This window comes from Nannobrachium achirus (genome assembly GCF_963921795.1).
Source record: "Nannobrachium achirus genome assembly, chromosome: 22".
NCBI classification, from domain to species: Eukaryota; Metazoa; Chordata; class Actinopteri; order Myctophiformes; family Myctophidae; genus Nannobrachium; species Nannobrachium achirus.
In genome coordinates this window covers 51149272-51169610 of record NC_137829.1, presented here as the reverse complement: position 1 = coordinate 51169610, position 20339 = coordinate 51149272, and the positions used below count along the sequence as shown (strand labels likewise).

Genomic DNA, 20339 nt, shown 5'->3' with positions numbered 1-20339 from the left:
GTCACTCCTGTGTGGTTTGGTGTGCGCAACGACGAGGCAGAGACGCCACATTAAGCCACAAATTTAACTCATCAGAAGGGCTTTTCGCAAATGAGTAAATTGCAGTTTCCGATCGCGGCAAATCCTGTTTAGCTTGATTTTTTTTTTCTCGAACGCCACACCAAGCACTTGCTAATGCCCAATTTTACAACTCCCCTGGATGCTGGCAGAGTGGTATGGTGTGACATGAATCACGTATCCGAAAATAAATCTCCAAGTGCGTGCGGCAGGGGCGTCACACCAAATTCGGGGCCCTGGGTACAAGGATTCACTGTGGGCCCCCCAAGAATGTTAACTATTGAAAAATAGCAGATATACAAGCTCACAGCGCGGCACCGAGTGCCGCGCTGCGAGCTTGTAGATCTGCTATTTTTGAAAAATCTTGAAAATGTGTGCAAGAAACTTATGTTTCTATGTCAGTGGTGCTCAGACCTTTTCATGTGAAGGACCCCAAAAATGATATGAATTTGACCCCCATCTCAAAATATTTAGCTCCAGGGACCCCTCCCCGGAAGCAAAATTTGAGTTACATATGTTCGCTTAAAAAATACATATTCAAAGATTTGCGCACATTTTTTACGACTTTTCAAAAATAGCAGATCTACAAGCTCGCAGCGCGGCACTCGGTGCCGCGCTGTGAGCTTGTATATCTGCTATTTTTCAATAGCTAAAGTTACTATAGGGCCCCTCCCTCCACCACCTTGGGCCCTGGTAACTCAGTCCCACTTTCCTACCCCTTGTGACGCCCCTGGCGTGCGTGCGTCGGTGGGGGGTGGGAGGTGGGAGGGGTTGATCATTGCTTATTTCATTGCCTTCTCTTTCCGATTCAGAGATATCCTCCACTTGATTACACGCTCGGAGGGGAAATTATCCTGGTCTTTTCAGACCCTGGTGTGACAGCCTGATAGCATAGCGTTCATGTTGTCATTAGGATTACGTTATTCAGCTCACAAAGTGACAGCCCCATTCTACGGAGATTGAACGTCAACCACAGCTAGCATTTCCATCAGAAACATGCTAAAAATATTGCATTTCTTCCTCCTTTCAACGTGCACGCACACACGCACGCACGCACACACACACACATACACGTTCAGACACACATGCGTACATGACTCTATCCTGTTGCTTGTGCCTGCGTTTTCCTGACTAGTGCACGTCCACGTGCGTGTTGTGTGTACGGAGTGCACACATCCACATCCTTGGTTCCTTTGATGGCTGCAAGTCCTCTCTTGGCGAGCAGTGCAGTGCAGTACAGTATGTGGTGAATGCAGTGGTGTAAAGTAAAGTATGGACTTAAGTACTGTACCTCAGTACAATTTTGAGTTTTTTTTTTTTTTTACTTTACCTGTGTATTTCCAATTTTCAATACTTTTACTTCTACAACACTACATCTCAGAGGCAAATATTGTACTTTTTACTTTAGATTATTTTTACAAAACACACAGTAACCACTTCAACCCTATTTCAACCATTTCAGCCATTTGGAAATCAACACTCTACAAGCTCACAATGCGTCACGATGTGATGCATTGTGAGCTTGTAGATCTGCTATTTTCAAATGATGTCTATACATTTTATACATTTGAAAAAGAAAAAGTTAGCCACGCCCACAATGTTGCTGAATGGTAAAAAGGGGAGGTGATGATTTTATGATGTCATTAAAGCGGTGTATTTCAATTGGGCCTTTTGACTCGGAGGCTTTCAGCTTCCAGGAAGAAACCAAAAATACACAGGGAAGAAAAAATTGCATAAATCCACACCTATATTATGTATATTAGAGTAATGTTAACTCCATAGACACATACAAAACAGTAAAAGTACAAAACTATGGCACCACCTCAGAGTAAAACAATTGTGTATACTTTTCCCCCACCACTGGTGTGTTGCTGCACATCCACAACCTTTGGTTCCTTTGAGAGCTGCGAGTCTTCTCTTAAAGGAACACACACTGGACACGGAGGCGGCGCGTCAAAACATACGGCCCCATTATTTTCAATGAACTAACCCACACCGGCGCCGTCAGACGCGCGCAATCGCAGGTCTGCCGCCTCGTCTGCCGCGCCGATACGCCACTGTTCTATTTTTCCAGCGTTGCCGCGCGTTGAACATGTTCTCCCATGGTTCTCCCCACCGGGGGAAATGGATGTGCTGTGTGGCAGCGCGCCGCATCCAGTTGGGGTTACCGCGCGGCACTGCACGTGCGTTGATACCGCGATGCGACGCTGCGCAGCCGTCCGCGTTCAGTGTGTGCTCCCCTTACGTGAGCAGCACACATATAAGGTCAGGGGCGTCACAAGGGGGGGGGGGGGGGGGGGACTGAGTTGCTAGGGCCCAAGGTGGAGGGGCCTGGAATTATTTTATACTTTAGCTATTGAAAAATAGCAGATCTACAAGCTCACAGCGCAGCACCGAGTGTAGATCTGCTATTTTTGAAAAATCGTGAAAATGTGTGCAAATATATATGTATTTTTTAAGCGAACATTTGTAACTAAAATTTTGCTTCTGGTTGGTACCTGCACTAAATGTTTTGAGATGAGGGTCAAATAAATATCATTTTGGGGGTCCTTCACATGAAAAAGTTTGAGCACCACTGTCATAGAAACATAGGATTTTCAAAAAACCTTAGAAGGATTTGAAATATACAAAGACTTGCACCCCCTGTGAAGAACATTCAGGGGGGGCCAGCCCGCAGTGAATCCTTGTACCCAGGGCCCAGAATGTGGGGCGACACCCCTGTATAGAGTATAGGTGGTGAATGTTTGTACTCACAGCTGAGCTCCACTCTGATGAAGTCCTTGAGGCCCAGGTTCTCCAGGAACACTCCTGAGGGAGAGCTGGTCTTGAAGTAGAAGGAGATGTCAGAGCCCAGCTCAGCCTGCAGGGTGGGGAAGTGAAGGTAGGAGGACTCCTGGTAGAAGGACGCAGCGTTCCACAGCCACTCTGAGGAGAAGAGAGAGAGAGAGAGAGGGAGAGAGGGAGAGAGAGAGGGAGAGGGAGAGAGAGAGAGAGAGAGGGGGGGAGAGAGAGGGAGAGGGAGAGGGAGAGAGAGAGAGAGAGAGAGAGAGAGAGAGAAAGGAGGTTATGACTGGTACACAGTGGTGTAAAATAACTAAGTACTGTACTTAAGTTCAATTTTGTATTTCCAATTTCCAGTACTTTTACTTTTGCTACATCTTGGATCCAAAAGTTGTACTTTTACTCCACTACAATTGTTTGAAAACTTTAGTTACTACTAGTTACTTTTTGGATTGATTATTACAAAACATACATTAACCACTTCAACCCTATATGAAAATAGCCGATCTACAAGCTCACAATTTTTTACACACTATTATATATATTTTGATCATAATACCCAATTACTGAAGTGTCCAGGTTTTCTTCACTTATAAGTATAACGGAGTTCTACTTTCTGTGTTGCAGTATTGATACGTTTACTTAAGTAAAACATTTGAGTACTTTTTCCACCACTGCTGGTACATTAAACGTGGAAATAGAGTGGATTGGTAGGCAGATACAATGTCAGGATCTTTGAGCTCTTATGTTTGAGCCCTATGCATTTGAATGGTCGATGGTTCGGGTGGAAATGGGGGGGGGGGCGGTTTTCAAGAAATGGAAAAAACAAACTTGTGTTTCATTGGATCCAGTGTAGTTATAATTTAGTCCCAAGCTCTTGTTAATAGGCTACTTTTCATCTGTTAAACATCTATAAAATCCACAGACAAACCGTTTGCAATTTCACTTACATTTTTGTTATGATTATTTTCGCAAGCCAATCTCCAAGCTCACAGCGCGCCACGTTGCGTTGTGAGCTTGCAGATCGTCTAATTCCGTCATATTTTGACATGTTGAGACAAAATGCTACTGCTCAAAAGCAGTCGCATTTTGCGATGAACAGCTAAAATAGCGGATCAACAAGCTCAACAAGTGTCGTAATCTGATGCACTGTGAGCAATTCAAGTCACGTAATTTATTTTTTAATAAAAGCACAACTGTTGCCTTAAGTTGTGTAAAGTGAAGATAATGAGTAAAACACAAGACATGGAAAACATTAAGATTTTAAGCAAATCTCAAGCGGACTCACACGCTAAGCAAAGAGGAGGAGTATTAAGATTTAGAAAGCATCGGGGCATTGGAGGAGTCAAGATCACACGCTGAATTTTAATCAGATCCATGGAATAGAAGTAATTGGTCGCAGGATCTAATAGTCCTGGAGGTGGAGTCATTTGGACAGGGGTTATAAGTGGAGTGTAGTTAGAGAATAATATAAAGTCTTCATAAACTTTAACCAGACTCTGGCACAAAGTGTGACAGTGGGAAAACAACACAACTACCATAAAGGCAATATCTTCTTTTGCAATATTCTATGCAACAGGGGGTCCGGGACCCCTAGGGGGTCCTCAGAGTTACTACAGGGGGTCCCCCCCCAAATCCTTGTGTGATAGGGTCAGTCTTTTAAATGAACAACTTGAACCCTCGCATCGCATCCCTATTCTTAGGAGAACTTTAGTCAAAAATAGCAGATCTACAAGCTCTCAACGCCTCGCAGCTGTAGATCTGCTATTTTTGACTAAGAGGTTTGGTGTAGAGGGGGAAAAGAGCAGACAGTACAGAGTGAAAGGTCAAGTTTAGAAAATATTGACGATTTAAGTGGTTAAATGTCTGAAAATAAAATACACATTAACACGAATCCAAAATAGACTGATGACAGTGCTGTCAAACAAGTCTATGAATCTATCTATGAAATCGATCACACATTTATACAATATGTAGTGGGGGTCCCTACTTCATCTCTCTCTCAGCTAAGGGGTCCTCGGCCTGAAAACGTTGAAGACCCTTGTTCTTTTCTTTTTCTTTTTTCTTTTTTTTTTATAATCAAATGTTGTATTGAGTTTACACAAACATGGGTAACAGAAAAGTATTAATATATATAATATACAAACTACAATAAAACAAATTAAAGACATCAAACTAAAATGCGAAATCAAGACAGAATTCTGTCTTAAGAATTAATATATTGATTCTTTTTTTTTGTTTTGTTTTCTTTTTTGGTTCTTTTTCTGTAATAGAACTGGCACAAAGTGTGACAGTGGGAAAACAATGCCACACAGAAATCATCTTCCTTTGTAACATTCTATGCAAAATCAAGCCAGAATTCTGTGTGACAGTGAGTTAATACAGTACGTTAGTATTGTACGTGAGTTAATACAGTACGTTGATTAATTATGTTTGTTCTGCAATAGAACTGGCACAAAGTTTGACAGTGGGAACAACACCATAAAGAAAACATCTTCTTTTGTAATATTCTGAGCGAAATCAAGACAGAATTCTATCTGACAGTGAATTAATAAATTGAATAATAATTTATGAGTACCTGAGACGAATAACAGTCTAAGCCCGTATTTTAACATTTTGGATAAAGATTTTTTATTTTTATTTTACCAGACTGTAAACCACAAACTAGAAGTGTTTAATTTCTTAAAGTCTTAATGTACTCTCCCCTCATTTTGTTGAATTAGATTTTTTTACTTAACTCATATATATTATGAATTATAAGACATAATACTTATGGAAAGTGGAAAAACAGTATATCTCCAGCAGTTTGTGGAACAACAGTATAAGTCCGTACAAACAATATTCAGCAGACAAAGGGAGCAGATAACATTAAAACCGACAATTTGGTAAATCCAAAAATGTATATATTCAAAAGAATTCAAATATGGACTTATACTGTTATTTGTCTCAGGTACTCTTATTAATGTAAATATATATTATATCAAGAAATGCAAGAAGATGATCAGGTGAGACAGGCTTCATTGCTGGAAGCACCCAGACAGAGACACAAAGCCACAAGCAGGCGGCACAAGTGTCAGAAAAAAGCAAGCCGAGCATCTGAGCCCCCCCCCCCCCTTCTGTCTCAGATCTAGATGGAACCCGAGCAACCGACGACGCGGCTGCTGCTATTTGCAGCCGACATCCCATATAAGCTCCGGAAAAAGAAGTGATCACCTACTGTCTCCATAACAACGTAGAGGGCCGACGCGGTAGACAGCCTCGGAACCCGTTCGGTTGGTGTCTCCAATCACGATCTGAGTCACTGGCAGGTGGTCTTTATAGGAGAGGGTTCCTGTGTCATTAGCCCTGACGAGTGGAAGGAAGAAGAGGAAGAAGACAAAAACTAAAGAAAAACTGAAAAGAGACCCCTCTCAATGTCAGAGTACAGATAAAGGAATCCATTCCTCTGTATTAAAACTGGAATGTGGGGGGTAAGCACCAGTGGCAATTTCGTCGACTAAAACTATGACGAAAAATGTTCGTTGACTATCTTTTTTTCACTGACGAAAAACTAAATAAAAACTAGATAAAAACTAAGCTATGGACAAAAAGATGACTAAAATGTGACTAACACTAAATGGAAATTTATTCAGAAGACTATGACTAAAACGAAATCACAATTTGCTATCAGAATCAACACTAAAAGAGACCCCTCTCAGTACAGATAAAGGAATCCATTCCTCCGCATTAAAACTGGAACGTGGGGGTAAGCACATTAAAAAGCGGAGCAATCTATCACAATGCAGACAACTGCCTGTGGAAAATAATATGCAAATGGTGTTTCCCCCCAATGTGGACTATAGCACACGACAGAGGTAGGGATTAGCATACAGCATGCAGAAATGCGTAGAAAAATGGCATGTGTATGAAATAGTGATGGGGGTCTTTAGTCAACGCTTGTATCTTCATTGGGGTGCTCGGGAAATCATGATTAGTTTGATCTTAATGTGTTGCAGTCATAATGTTTACAATCAATCATGTTGCAGCGAACACTGAAACGCAAATCCAGCCACTCAGGGACGTGCTGGCCATTGGGAAAAGCGGGACAACTCCTGAACGGTCGGTCCAGGCTGGCCATTAGGACAAATTTTAAAACAAAATGTCTGCCTTCGTTCCATTTTGGGGGCTGGGCGGCCAACAAAGTAAATCGTCACTGTCGGGCAGAAACCTTGTATCTCCAAGTTTCAAATTTGTAAATTTTTTCGCAAAGCAAAGCACTGCTTCATCAGACAAGGCTGTCGCACAAAAGTAGTGTAAACAACTTTTGTACAAGCACACAACGCCTCGCGGTGCGAGGCGTTGTATGCTTGTAGATCGGCTGTTTTCACTAGTTTAAATATACAAGGTTTCCAACCGACAATTACGAAATATAACTCATGTAACTGGCCCACTGGCTTGTCACTTGTCATGATCTGAAATGACAAATCTTTGAGTAGCAGCAGCGCTATAGAGCGACATCTCTCTCTATAGAGCGCAATGAGGGCCTCTCCAACTCTTTTTCCTGGGCTGAATCAGGGGCCCAGCACGTCCCTGCAGCCACTGGTATTAACACTAATGACCAGACAAAATTGGACAACGCGTCATTTATTACCTGGTACTGGTCAAAACAGAGTTCCAGATTACAGATAATTAAATAAATGGGGTTAACTACTTCAACCCCAAGCATGCCTATTCTGGGGGAAACATTCACCAACAATAGCAGAGCATGTACCTGTAGGTCTACTACTTTTGGCATAGAGATGTAATTTAGTGTAGACAGAAAAGAGGCAGTCCAAGTATAGTACACCAGTAAGACTCCCTAATCGGGAGATAAGCGACCGTCAGGTCGCACACACAAACTTTAGAAGGCAATCAGGAGGGAATATGGGAAACGGACAGATCCATGTTGATGACATGACTTCAGAGATACTGTGTACCTACTGCTTTGCATGATTTTAGGCCGAGATCTGTAGGAGCAGTGTCCAAAAATGCATTTTACAAAAATCGGCCTGATGGTGGCGCTAGAAGAGGGCCATGTGAGAAATCAGGGGCGGCGGTTGTGGTTTGCCAGCCAAGGAGTGTGTGTGCAAACGTTTGGCATGGATAGGGGCAACGGTGCCGGAGATAAGAGTAGGGGCAAGGGGCACATTACGTTACGTTATGTTACGTTACAAAAAGAGGTAGTCCAAGTATAGTTATAAATAAGGTCAGTTTTTTAAATTAAAGGACAACTTTAGTTTTTTACAACAAGGGTTCATATTTTAGATTGTAATTAAAGAATATAAAAGATGAGCGTTAAAATTTCTATTGTTTTAGAGATTCTTATTTCAGTGGTTGGGGGCATGTGTACAAGTGGCAAAATATGTCATTTTACACAGAATAAGCCCATTACCAAGATACAACGTAACCTTTCATGGTTGGATGTGACTTATGGGGGCTAGAAGTGTTACTGTAAATAGCAATAAAGAAACTGCTATATTATTGTGTCTAAAAAGACATATTTAGCCACTTGTACGCATGCCCCCATGCGTACGCATGCCCCACATTTTAGCATGGTAAAGGCAATAAAACAATAGAACGAAGCAAATGAAAACATTTTAACACTCACTTTTTCTTTTCTCTAATTATAATCTAAAATATGAACCCTTGTTGTAAAAAAACAAGGTTGTCCTTCAAGAATAGAGGGTTTAAGTGATTAAAGTTGCAATAATGTAACTTTCCTCTCTTCTCCCCCGATTTGAACCCGGTTTCCAGTGCAAGTGCTGACATTTATTTATGTTTATACCATTTAGCTAAAAGAGCCTGCCTGCTTGCTCAGGGGATACATTGAATCGTGACCACCATCAGGTGTATGACCTTTGACACTATCTAAATGTCACAATAAAAGTGCAGGGAGGCAAAATACAACCACCCCAACTGTATAATAGTGTATTAAAACACTTTGCTAGCCGAAATAGAATGGTTTGTTGGTAGAATAGCCGTGAAATTTCTATTATTATATTATGATCTGAACTGCATTCATTTTACAAGACGATCAGCGCTATATCACGTGGTCTTCATCCCCCATAAACATCACGCGATCCCCGTATTCTCACCACAGTCACCATCCAAATTCCTCCCTCTGCATTGGCTTAGAGTGGCGGTTTCGGCCGATGCATCTCCTCACCGTGCGTTTCGCGTGCGCGATCCGTTCACGTAAATGTCTGCTCAAATAATCCAAGTGTGACTCTACAGTAGATATGAACAGTTTCGCTAGCTTAGCCCCCAGCACTCCAGCTGTGCTAGCACTAATGTCTAAACAGAAAACGGACAGGAGCAGGGAAGCTATTACAGGGAAAGGACCTGACGTCACTTCTGCTTCATGTCAGAGGAGCCATGCGCCATCGATGGACGAGCGGCGACTTGGGAAGGTTAGACGATCGCCGATTTTCGGATGAAAATCATTTATTTCGTTTTTAATGACATAGTACGGTAAAAGACGGCGCGGCTGAGACATCCTTGCTCAGATGTCCTGTATATTACGGTTTTAATATTAAGTGGCTCCCCGTGGCTTGGAAAGAGTTAATTGATGTATCACTCCACTATACAAATTAGACAAAAATAAATGTTATTCATTAAAATGGAAGATACAGCTTTAATCACTTGATCTGTTTTTAGAATCTCACAGTTGGAAGGCTGTACATTTGTGTGTGAAATCTCACTCCCATCAGAATAGCATTCTGCAGATATTTTGTAAATGCCTCCTGAGTACAGCGCAATTAACACAATTCTCACTTTGACAGGATTTCATGAAGTTGAGAAAATGCTCATAGTTTGGTGCTGGCAGTGGTATTTATCCATTAACTGTGCATGAAGTGCGCGCGTGTGCACGGCAAAAACCTCACTGTTCATTTATCCATTCGTAACTCCTGTCTACAAATGGAACCAAATTATTATTCACTTTATAGCTCTACTTGGTTACTAATGTAGGCCTACTTGTTACAGACAATCAGGTTTTTCAATCGTGTTCTAGAATGTTATACCACAATGTAATTTGTAAATTCTATATTTGTACATGTTGTTTACACATCATGTACTATATTAGTAGGTAGAGACCTCGTATGAGCTCCTTGGACTTATCGCCTGCGGTTGGCACTTTTCTTTTTATATATTGTGTACTGTTTGTTGTATTGTTTTTACATTGTGCTAAATACTGTTAATCAAATCAAATCACTAAAAGTGACTGGCTGCGCGTGGATGCGTGCCGTGCTACCAGCTCATTGGCCTTGTGGTTAGAGTGGTTGCCCTGAAATTGGGAGGTTGGGGTTCGATTCTCCGTCTGGCTCATACCTAAAACTAAAAATGGAACCCTCATGGCTCGGCAAGGCTTACTGCATGCGCACTGTACTGTATTGTATGTGTGTACATACATACCATGTATTAGTGTACGTACATACCATGTATTAGTGTACGTACATACCATGTATTAGTGTACGTACATACCATGTATTAGTGTACGTACATACCATGTATTAATGTACGTACATACCATGTATTAGTGTACGTACATACCATGTATTAGTGTACGTACATACCATGTATTAGTGTACGTACATACCATGTATTAGTGTACGTACATACCATGTATTAGTGTACATACATACCATGTATTAGTGTACGTACATACCATGTATTAGTGTACGTACATACCATGTATTAGTGTACGTACATACCATGTATTAGTGTACGTACATACCATGTATTAGTGTACGTACATACCATGTATTAGTGTACGTACATACCATGTATTAGTGTACATACATACCATGTATTAGTGTACGTACATACCATGTATTAGTGTACGTACATACCATGTATTAGTGTACGTACATACCATGTATTAGTGTACGTACATATCATGTATTAGTGTACGTACATACCATGTATTAGTGTACGTACATACCATGTATTAGTGTACATACATACCATGTATTAGTGTACATACATACCATGTATTAGTGTACGTACATACCATGTATTAGTGTACGTACATACCATGTATTAGTGTACGTACATACCATGTATTAGTGTACGTACATACCATGTATTAGTGTACATACATACCATGTATTAGTGTACATACATACCATGTATTAGTGTACATACATACCATGTATTAGTGTACATACATACCATGTATTAGTGTACATACATATCGTGTGTATTAGTGTACATACATGTATCAGTGTACATACATACCATGTATTAGTGTACGTACATATTGTGTGTATTAGTGTACATACATGCATTGTATTCAGTGTACATACATGTATCAGTGTACATAAATACCATGTATTAGTGTACATACAGTACATACCATGTATTGGTGTACATAGGCTACATACCATGCATATCAGTGTGCATACATACCATGTGTTAGTGTCGGCGTCACAGTTGCAGAAGTAGTTCATATCCATGCAGTTCTCTTCCAGGCTGCAGGAGCACTGCTGAACTCCAGGCAGGAATCCTCCCCAGTAGGTCCTCCTCTCTCCTCCCTGGTCCACCCACCACGACAGAGGAATACCGTCTGTAAAGACAGCACTAATGTTAGGTCCACCCATCACCATGACAGAGGAATACCATCTGTAAAGACAGCACTAATGTTAGGTCCACCCATCACCATCACAGAGGAATACCATCTGTAAAGACAGCACTAATGTTAGGTCCACCCATCACCATGACAGAGGAATACCATCTGTAATCACAGCACTAATGTTAGGTCCACCCATCACCATCACAGAGGAATACCATCTGTAAAGACAGCACTAATGTTAGGTCCACCCATCACCACCATGACAGAGGAATACCATCTGTAAAGACAGCACTAATGTTAGGTCCACCCATCACCATGACAGAGGAATACCATCTGTAATCACAGTACTAATGTTAGGTCCACCCATCACCATGACAGAGGAATACCATCTGTAATCACAGCACTAATGTTAGGTCCACCCATCACCATCACAGAGGAATACCATCTGTAATCACAGTACTAATGTTAGGTCCACCCATCACCATGACAGAGGAATACCATCTGTAAAGACAGCACTAATGTTAGGTCCACCCATCACCACCATGACAGAGGAATACCATCTGTAATCACAGCACTAATGTTAGGTCCACCCATCATGACAGAGGAATACCATCTGTAACCACAGCACTAATGTTAGGTCCACCCATCATGACAGAGGAATACCATCTGTAACCACAACACTAATGTTAGGTCCACCCATCATGACAGAGGAATACCAACTGTAACCACAGCACTAATGTTAGGTCCACCCATCATGACAGAGGAATACCATCTGTAAAGACAGCACTAATGTTAGGTCCACCCATCACCACCATGACAGAGGAATACCATCTGTAACCACAGCACTAATGTTAGGTCCACCCATCATGACAGAGGAATACCATCTGTAAAGACAGCACTAATGTTAGGTCCACCCATCATGACAGAGGAATACCATCTGTAAAGACAGCACTAATGTTAGGTCCACCCATCATGACAGAGGAATACCATCTGTAAAGACAGCACTAATGTTAGGTCCACCCATCACCATGACAGAGGAATACCATCTGTAATCACAACACTAATGTTAGGTCCACCCATCACCATCATGACAGAGGAATACCATCTGTAAAGACAGCACTAATGTTAGGTCCACCCATCACCATGACAGAGGAATACCATCTGTAATCACAGTACTAATGTTAGGTCCACCCATCACCATGACAGAGGAATACCATCTGTAATCACAGCACTAATGTTAGGTCCACCCATCACCATGACAGAGGAATACCATCTGTAATCACAACACTAATGTTAGGTCCACCCATCACCACCATGACAGAGGAATACCATCTGTAATCACAGCACTAATGTTAGGTCCACCCATCACCATGACAGAGGAATACCATCTGTAATCACAGCACTAATGTTAGGTCCACCCATCACCATGACAGAGGAATACCATCTGTAAAGACAGCACTAATGTTAGGTCCACCCATCACCACCATGACAGAGGAATACCATCTGTAAAGACAGCACTAATGTTAGGTCCACCCATCACCATGACAGAGGAATACCATCTGTAATCACAGTACTAATGTTAGGTCCACCCATCACCATGACAGAGGAATACCATCTGTAATCACAGCACTAATGTTAGGTCCACCCATCACCATGACAGAGGAATACCATCTGTAATCACAACACTAATGTTAGGTCCACCCATCACCACCATGACAGAGGAATACCATCTGTAATCACAGCACTAATGTTAGGTCCACCCATCACCATGACAGAGGAATACCATCTGTAATCACAACACTAATGTTAGGTCCACCCATCACCATCATGACAGAGGAATACCATCTGTAAAGACAGCACTAATGTTAGGTCCACCAATCACCATGACAGAGGAATACCATCTGTAAAGACAGCACTAATGTTAGGTCCACCCATCACCATGACAGAGGAATACCATCTGTAAAGACAGCACTAATGTTAGGTCCACCCATCACCATCATGACAGAGGAATACCATCTGTAAAGACAGCACTAATGTTAGGTCCACCCATCACCACCATGACAGAGGAATACCATCTGTAAAGACAGCACTAATGTTAGGTCCACCCATCACCATGACAGAGGAAAACCGTTTGTAAAGACAGCACTAACGTTAGGTCCACCCATCACATTACAACCTGGTCCACCCATCACAACAGGAGTAGTGTCTGTAAGTTAACCACAGCACTAGTGTTGGGGCGGCCTTAGCTGAATGGTTAGTGTCCATACCTAGGACTCCGGAGGTCCCAGGTACGATTCCAGCTCCAGCTATGTGTGGAAGTGTCCATGAGCAAGACACCCTAACCCCTAACTGCTCCCCTCCCCCACGCTCCTTGTGGGCAGCACTCAGCTGGGTGAAGCTGAATCTGAATTTCCCCCGTGGGATAATATAGGTAATTATTATTATTATATAATATATAATATATAATATTTTTCTAATTTCAAAATATTTCCAGGAATTTCATGACCGTGGGAACCCCGTATTGATGTAACAATAGCGCTAAGTCGCAAACATCACCCTGGTCCAGCCGTGAGGATAGAGGGGTACGGTCTGTAACAATAGCGCTAACGTTAGCCTGGTCCACCCCATCTGTGACAGCATTCCACAAGGCACATCATAATCATCAGTCAAGGTCATGGAGGGAAAGGTTTCCCATTGTCCCAAAGAGCACTGAGTGGGTTTCCCCCCCCCCCTTTCTCTCCCATCCCTTCACTGGTGTTGTATTGAACGGATGCGGCGGTGATACTGCACACAACAGACAGATTAAAACCCATTTAGGCCTAGAATTATCGGATGCTTTAACCAGTGAAAAATAGCAGATATACAAGCTCACAGCGCGGCACCGAGTGCCGCGCTGTGAGCTTGTAGATCTGCTATTTTTGAAAAAGTTGTGAAAAATCTTTGAATATATGTATTTTCAAAGCGAACGTTTGTAACTCAAATTTTGCTTCTGGGGGGTCCCTGGAACTAAATATTTTGAGATGCGGGTCCGTGGCCAAATACATATCATTGTGGGTGTCCTTCACATGAAAAGGTTTGCGAACCACTGACATAATACTAACTGAGCTCCAGTTAAGTGAAAAGGACCTTTTCTTTGACTATAGCTGGCCAGATTGCTGACATAGAAACATGGGCTTTTCAAAAAACCTTAGAAGGATTCAAAAGACACTTATAGAATCGGGTCAAAATTCGAATTTTCACAATTTTTCAAAAACAGCAGATCTACAAGCTCGCAGCGCGGCACTCGGTGCCGCGCGGTGAGCTTGTATATCTGCTATTTTTCAATAGTTAAAGCATAAAATAATGATACACACTAATGTGTACCCGTTCTGCATGGGTTAAGTCTCAACACGTCTTCGTTCTGTGTTTTGGAGCTAAGATGACTTATGGCCCCGCCGTGTTTATTAACCCAAAAATAAATAAATATAAGACGCGGTCTTCGCCCCCCCGGTTCTCATATTATTATTATTATTTTTTGCTCAAAAGATAATCCTCGCTCTTTCCTGCGTTTTGCCACAGAAAGTCATCCACAGAACAGAAGCCCTACTCGGGCTTCTCTGCGCTAATTGCCTGGAGGGTCATTTTGGCAGAGCAAGCACAGTGTGTGAAATCAGAGCCCTGGGTGGTGGACTATCTGTTGGCATCTCCGTGTCATGGTGTCTGTCAGTGTCAATGAGGCCTCGGCCACGCCAGTCAGGCAGGGCTCATTACCTCCTATAGCAGGGGTGTCGCACTGAACTCTGGGCCCTGGGTACAAGGGTTCACTGCGGGGCCCCCCCCCCCATGAATGTTCTTCATAGGGGGAGGGGGTTAAACCCATTTAGACTGGGAACGCATTATTACGTGTCATTTTGTGCTTTAACTATTGAAAAATAGCAGATATACGAGCTCACAAGCTTGTAAATCTTTGAAAAAAAAACTTTGAATAGGGTTTTTTGAAAAACCTATGTTTCTATGTCAGTGGCGCTCACATTTTTCCATGTGAAGGAGAACCCAAAATTATATGTATTCGTCCACGGACCCCCATCTCAAAATATTTAGTTCCAAGGACCCCCCGAAGCAAAATTTGAGTTACAAACGTTCGCTTAAAAAAGACATAATATATTCAAAGATTTGCACACATTTTCACGACTTTTAAAAGTGCCGCGCTGTGAGCTTGTAGATCTGCTATTTTTCAATAGCTAAAAGTATACAATAATTAAGGGCCCTCCACCTTGGGCCCTCGTAACTCAATCCCACTCTCCCCCCCCCTTGTGACGCCCCTGCATGCAGGGCTCATTACCTCCTGCATGCCTAAGTGGTCCGGCAAGGCTTCAGTCATCCGTCACGCAACGTGACCCCGCATTAGACGGAGCGGAGCGGGATGCTACAGCAGAGAGAGAGCGACCCACGCTGCTTTTTTACTGCGCCATTCTGATGTCTTTGTTTTGGTCTCCAGCATAATAAAACGTATTCATAGAGCACACATAATTGTCTGACCTGTCAACCCATGGCCACCCTAATTTGCCCTAAGAAAGCAATTAAGTGCTACAAAGTCACTAGGACACTAAAAAAATCAAACCTCGGTTCGAATTGAAGCGGTGGACAGATAAAACTTCTATTCTGAATGTATTTGGAGAGCTGGTATGACAGTTGGTATAATAGGTTTAAAAAATAAAATAGATTAAAACACATACATTAAAATAAGAATTTGTAATTAAATAAATACATAAATAAATATAAAGTGTTTAAATAAGACAGATAAACCCTGAAGGCCAAATTATCATGTGAAGCTTGACCAATCCTCAAAGTATCCATTCATCTGACCGGGAGGGACACCGCACACATATTCTAGATGTACAGGACATATAAAGCCTATTCATTCTCAACTGAAATGACCATATATGGACATGGGACACACATTTTGCTTTTTGAAAAAGCCTATTCATTCTGGACTGATATTTTACACGTACGGGACAGGAAAAACCTGTTCATTCTGGCCTGGAGTGACCATATATGGACATAAGGTAACGGACATTCTGTTTTTGAAAAACCCTGTTCATTCTGGACTGAGATCACCATATATGGTAATTAAACTGACATTCTGTTTTTGAAAAAGCCTGTTCATTCTGGACTGAAATGACCATATATGGGCGTGATACACACAAAGCCATTCATTGGAAGCGGTTTCCACCGCTTCAAAAATAAAAAAAATCTATCGTCTGTGAAAATAACAAACAAAATAATCCTATATAATATACAGTACATAGCATCACTGGTAGGGATGGAGCTCGTTGCTTTTTGGTGAAAGCCGCTTCCAAGGAGTGGCTTTGTGTGTCCCGTACATGTCCATATATGGTCATTCCAGTCCAGAATGAACAGGTGTTGTCTGTCCCGTACATGTTTTTTTGAGGATTCCCATAGATTCCCAAGGAGTGAGAATGTATGTCCCGTACATGTCCCGTGCATGCAGAATCGAGGATTGGTCAAGCTTCACATGACAATTTGGCCCTCCAGATAAAATCATTCATTCATTCAGAATTCATAAAAATATAGAACTAAAGCACATAGAAAGTATAGATCTAGAACACAGAATGTATAGATCTAGAACACAGATTTCATAGCTCTAGAACACATGGAATAAAAATTCACCACTCACTTCGAACCGAGGTTTGATTCTTATTGATAATGAGCACCTTATCGATCCTGCTTATTGAGCCGGGCTTCTATCGAGCTCACTATTGAGCGTTTTCTAATATTTTGTGGAAAGACGTGAGATGACAAATTCTGAACAGAACCGGTAGGCCTACCGGTATCTGTTTTTATTGCCCAGTTGTTGTGACTGTGATGAGCTTGTGGCTGACCATCCATGAAGATAACAATTGACAATAGTAACAAATATTAAATATTAAAACGACCATTCATTAGTGTGCAATAAGTGTTAAATGGCTTTATATTATGGATAGTACTGTAATAATGTCTTGATGGCCTCTTGTCTTGATTGTTAAAACATGACGTCATGGGACGCTACAGCTATGCTCGATAACAATCTTGATAAGCCCAAAGCTTATTGATACCGGGTACTTAATAAATGTGTTATCGAGTTTGTTTCCCTTGTTTCGAGCTTCATCGCTAAGCATCAGCGAACAAGCAACACATAACATGCTATCTAACTATTTCTTTTAGCCTTTACATAAGCCTGCAAGGTCGTCGAAGCCCCCATAAGTCACACGTGCCCATGAAAGATTGCGGTGCATCTTGGGAATGGGCTTATTGTGTCTAAAAATACATATTCAGCCCCTTGTACGCGTGCCCCCGACCAAATCAAAATCATCAAACTCACTGCTAAAACGATAGAAAGCAGAAAATGAAAACACCCATCTTTTCTTTTCTCTAATTACAATCTAAAAGATGAACCCTTTTTGGGCGATAGTATCGTAGGTGACACGCAGGAGCAAAGTTTGTGATTCTCGTCGTGAAGCCCTCATCAGCCAGGCTAGCCACATGGGACACGTGATCCCACAGGTGGCGCGTAGCACTTTCTCTGGCTTTTGAAGGATGTGCTACATCTTTCATGTACAGTGCAGCAGCTGGGGTGGATCGTGTCTCCAGTCACAATGTTTATTCATCTCACTCTGTTGCTGACAAATTTATGGACGTGTCAAACGCTGGGAATCGTGCTTCTGTTGTCGCTGGTCATGAGGAAGGGTGCAGAGAATGTGTGCGGCGGTGACACACCTCACCAGCCGTGTTGCCAGTGTTTTTGTGAGGAAAATCAAGCAGACAGGTCTACAAAAACTAGACCAAAAAAAGATGCGACTAATGTTAATGAATTAAATGAACACATAACCAGTAAGACGCCCTAAGGGCGAGAAGCGACCTCGTCTTGCACATGGGTGACGACAGACATGAGCTGGGAGGTTTTCATACTAAGTAGCAATGAGCCAGTCGCTATGCCCCTCCTAAACCCGTCTTTGTCCAATGCCACGTCAGCAACAGGTTACTAAGGCAGGTGACTTGGCAAGCTGCCATGGCGGCGTGCATCGCAGTTCAAGACATACCCAAAGAAATCATAGCACATTTCTGGAGTAGTGGTTCGGAAATATCCGAGAGAACAAGGCAGAATGGATTGCAATATGCATTTGAAAAATGGCACACTATCTGGCACTATTATCTGTCACTGGAGTAATGACAATGACAAAGTATTTAAAATCGAGGCGAAAGCTCACCGGTCGCAATGCAAAAGTCAGCCACCCCACGTCTTGTCCATTAATGTTGTGGATCAACACATAACGGAACAACAATGTTCTTGCATTGCAGGGTAAGTAATTATATTATTTTATTGTTAAGTTAAGGTTCAGTCATGACTATAGTTTTCGCTATCTAATGTGTTTTAGCCCATTGGTAAATCATCCTGTTTCCATTTGTTTATAGCGCACCGGGATATTGTTCCTTAATAAACACACTGTGTGTGTGTGTGTGTGTGTGTGTGTGTGTGTGTGTGTGTGTGTGTGTGTGTGTGTGTGTGTGTGTGTGTGTGTGTGTGTAACCCTAACCCTAAGCCTAACCCTAAGGCTTCCCACAGACAGTCAGGCACTAAGTTGAGTGAGAGTTGTGTGGGGGAGGCGGGGGGGCAGAGACAGCGCAATGCATTCCGGATGGAAGTCTAGTGGTTTGAAGTCTAGTGAGAGTCCTGTGGTTGCACAGAGCACCATCCAACAAGCACACAACACGCACTAGACTTCAAACCACTAGACTTCCATCCGGAATGCATTGTGCTGTCTCTGCCCCCCGCCTCCCCCACACAACTCCCACACAACTTAATGTGTTCCAGTGTGAATGCAGCCTCACTAGATTGTTAGCGTTAGCCTCTTACCTTGGAACAAACGTAATAGTTATCTTTGATGGCTTCAGCGAGTCAGATCTTCCACACTGTTTAATCCATATGGTTTGGGGAAAGGAAAAAAAAACAACAACACCACCCTCTAAACGGAAACGCTCAGGATATCTTGCAGCCGAGTTGCATTTCGCGTATACGCACCGTATACGCACCGGTATTTTTGCTCTAGACAGAAAGGCTTGGCAGCTTGCCAAGTCACTTAGTCTTAGTAACCTGTTGCTAACGTGGCATTGGACAAGGACGGGTTTAGGAGGGGCATAGCGACTGGTCAATTATAAACTGAATTAATCAAGCCATGCTTGAAACACAAAGAAATATGTATATGTATAGATAGATAGATAAATCATTTTTAAAATGAAAAATGCAAAACGAATGGTTTTGGACATTGGGCAACGTTTTCACCCGACAACAACGTTGTATTAACCTGAAATAAAGTAGAGTTTTTGAATCGAATCGTGTACTCATAATGGAAATACGTTTGGTTCATATCTTCATGTTGGCAAAGGGGGGTGTTGGTCATGATTAACCCCCGGTTCCCCCAAGGGCCCCTGGGAGCCAAGGGCCCCTGGCAACGGCCCCATCGGCCCAATGGTTAATACAGCCCTGGTGTTGGTTCATATCTCCGTGCCCGGCAGTGCGATGGACCAGAGTTTGAGAGTCATTGGCCCTCCTTCAGGTTTCAAAGGAAAGCGGGCAGCACCGTTCAGCCTCTAGCCGCGAAGCGCCCTTGTTTTTCCGTCTCCTCTTTGATCTGATCATGATAATGAACGTGTTTGTTTGCGCACACATGGCACCTTGGGGACGGTGGGGGGGGATTTCAAGACCTCATGAATGTTTCATGATTTTAAGGAGCAAACGTGGGTTGTCTGGGACGTCTCGGCGCTCCCAGAGCAATTCAAGATGAATGTGATGCACGAGGAAAAGATTGGGGATCGGCTTTCAAGTTATCACCAGAAAAAAAGAAAAGGAGAAAATAATAATAATGATAATGAG

At 42.3% G+C, this 20339-nt stretch overlaps 1 protein-coding gene across 1 annotated transcript in view; it reads right to left on the bottom strand.

Moving 5' to 3' along the window:
* Positions 1–20339, bottom strand: part of LOC308307677 (contactin-associated protein-like 5) — a gene marked incomplete at both ends in the record, with an annotated part of 201373 nt that overhangs the window by 34988 nt on the left and 146046 nt on the right. The window contains 3 exons of the mRNA XM_080752943.1: positions 2812–2982; positions 6056–6183; positions 11266–11422. Of these exons, the coding sequence (XP_080609069.1) occupies positions 2812–2982; positions 6056–6183; positions 11266–11422 (456 nt within the window). The remainder of the gene's footprint in view (positions 1–2811; positions 2983–6055; positions 6184–11265; positions 11423–20339) is intronic.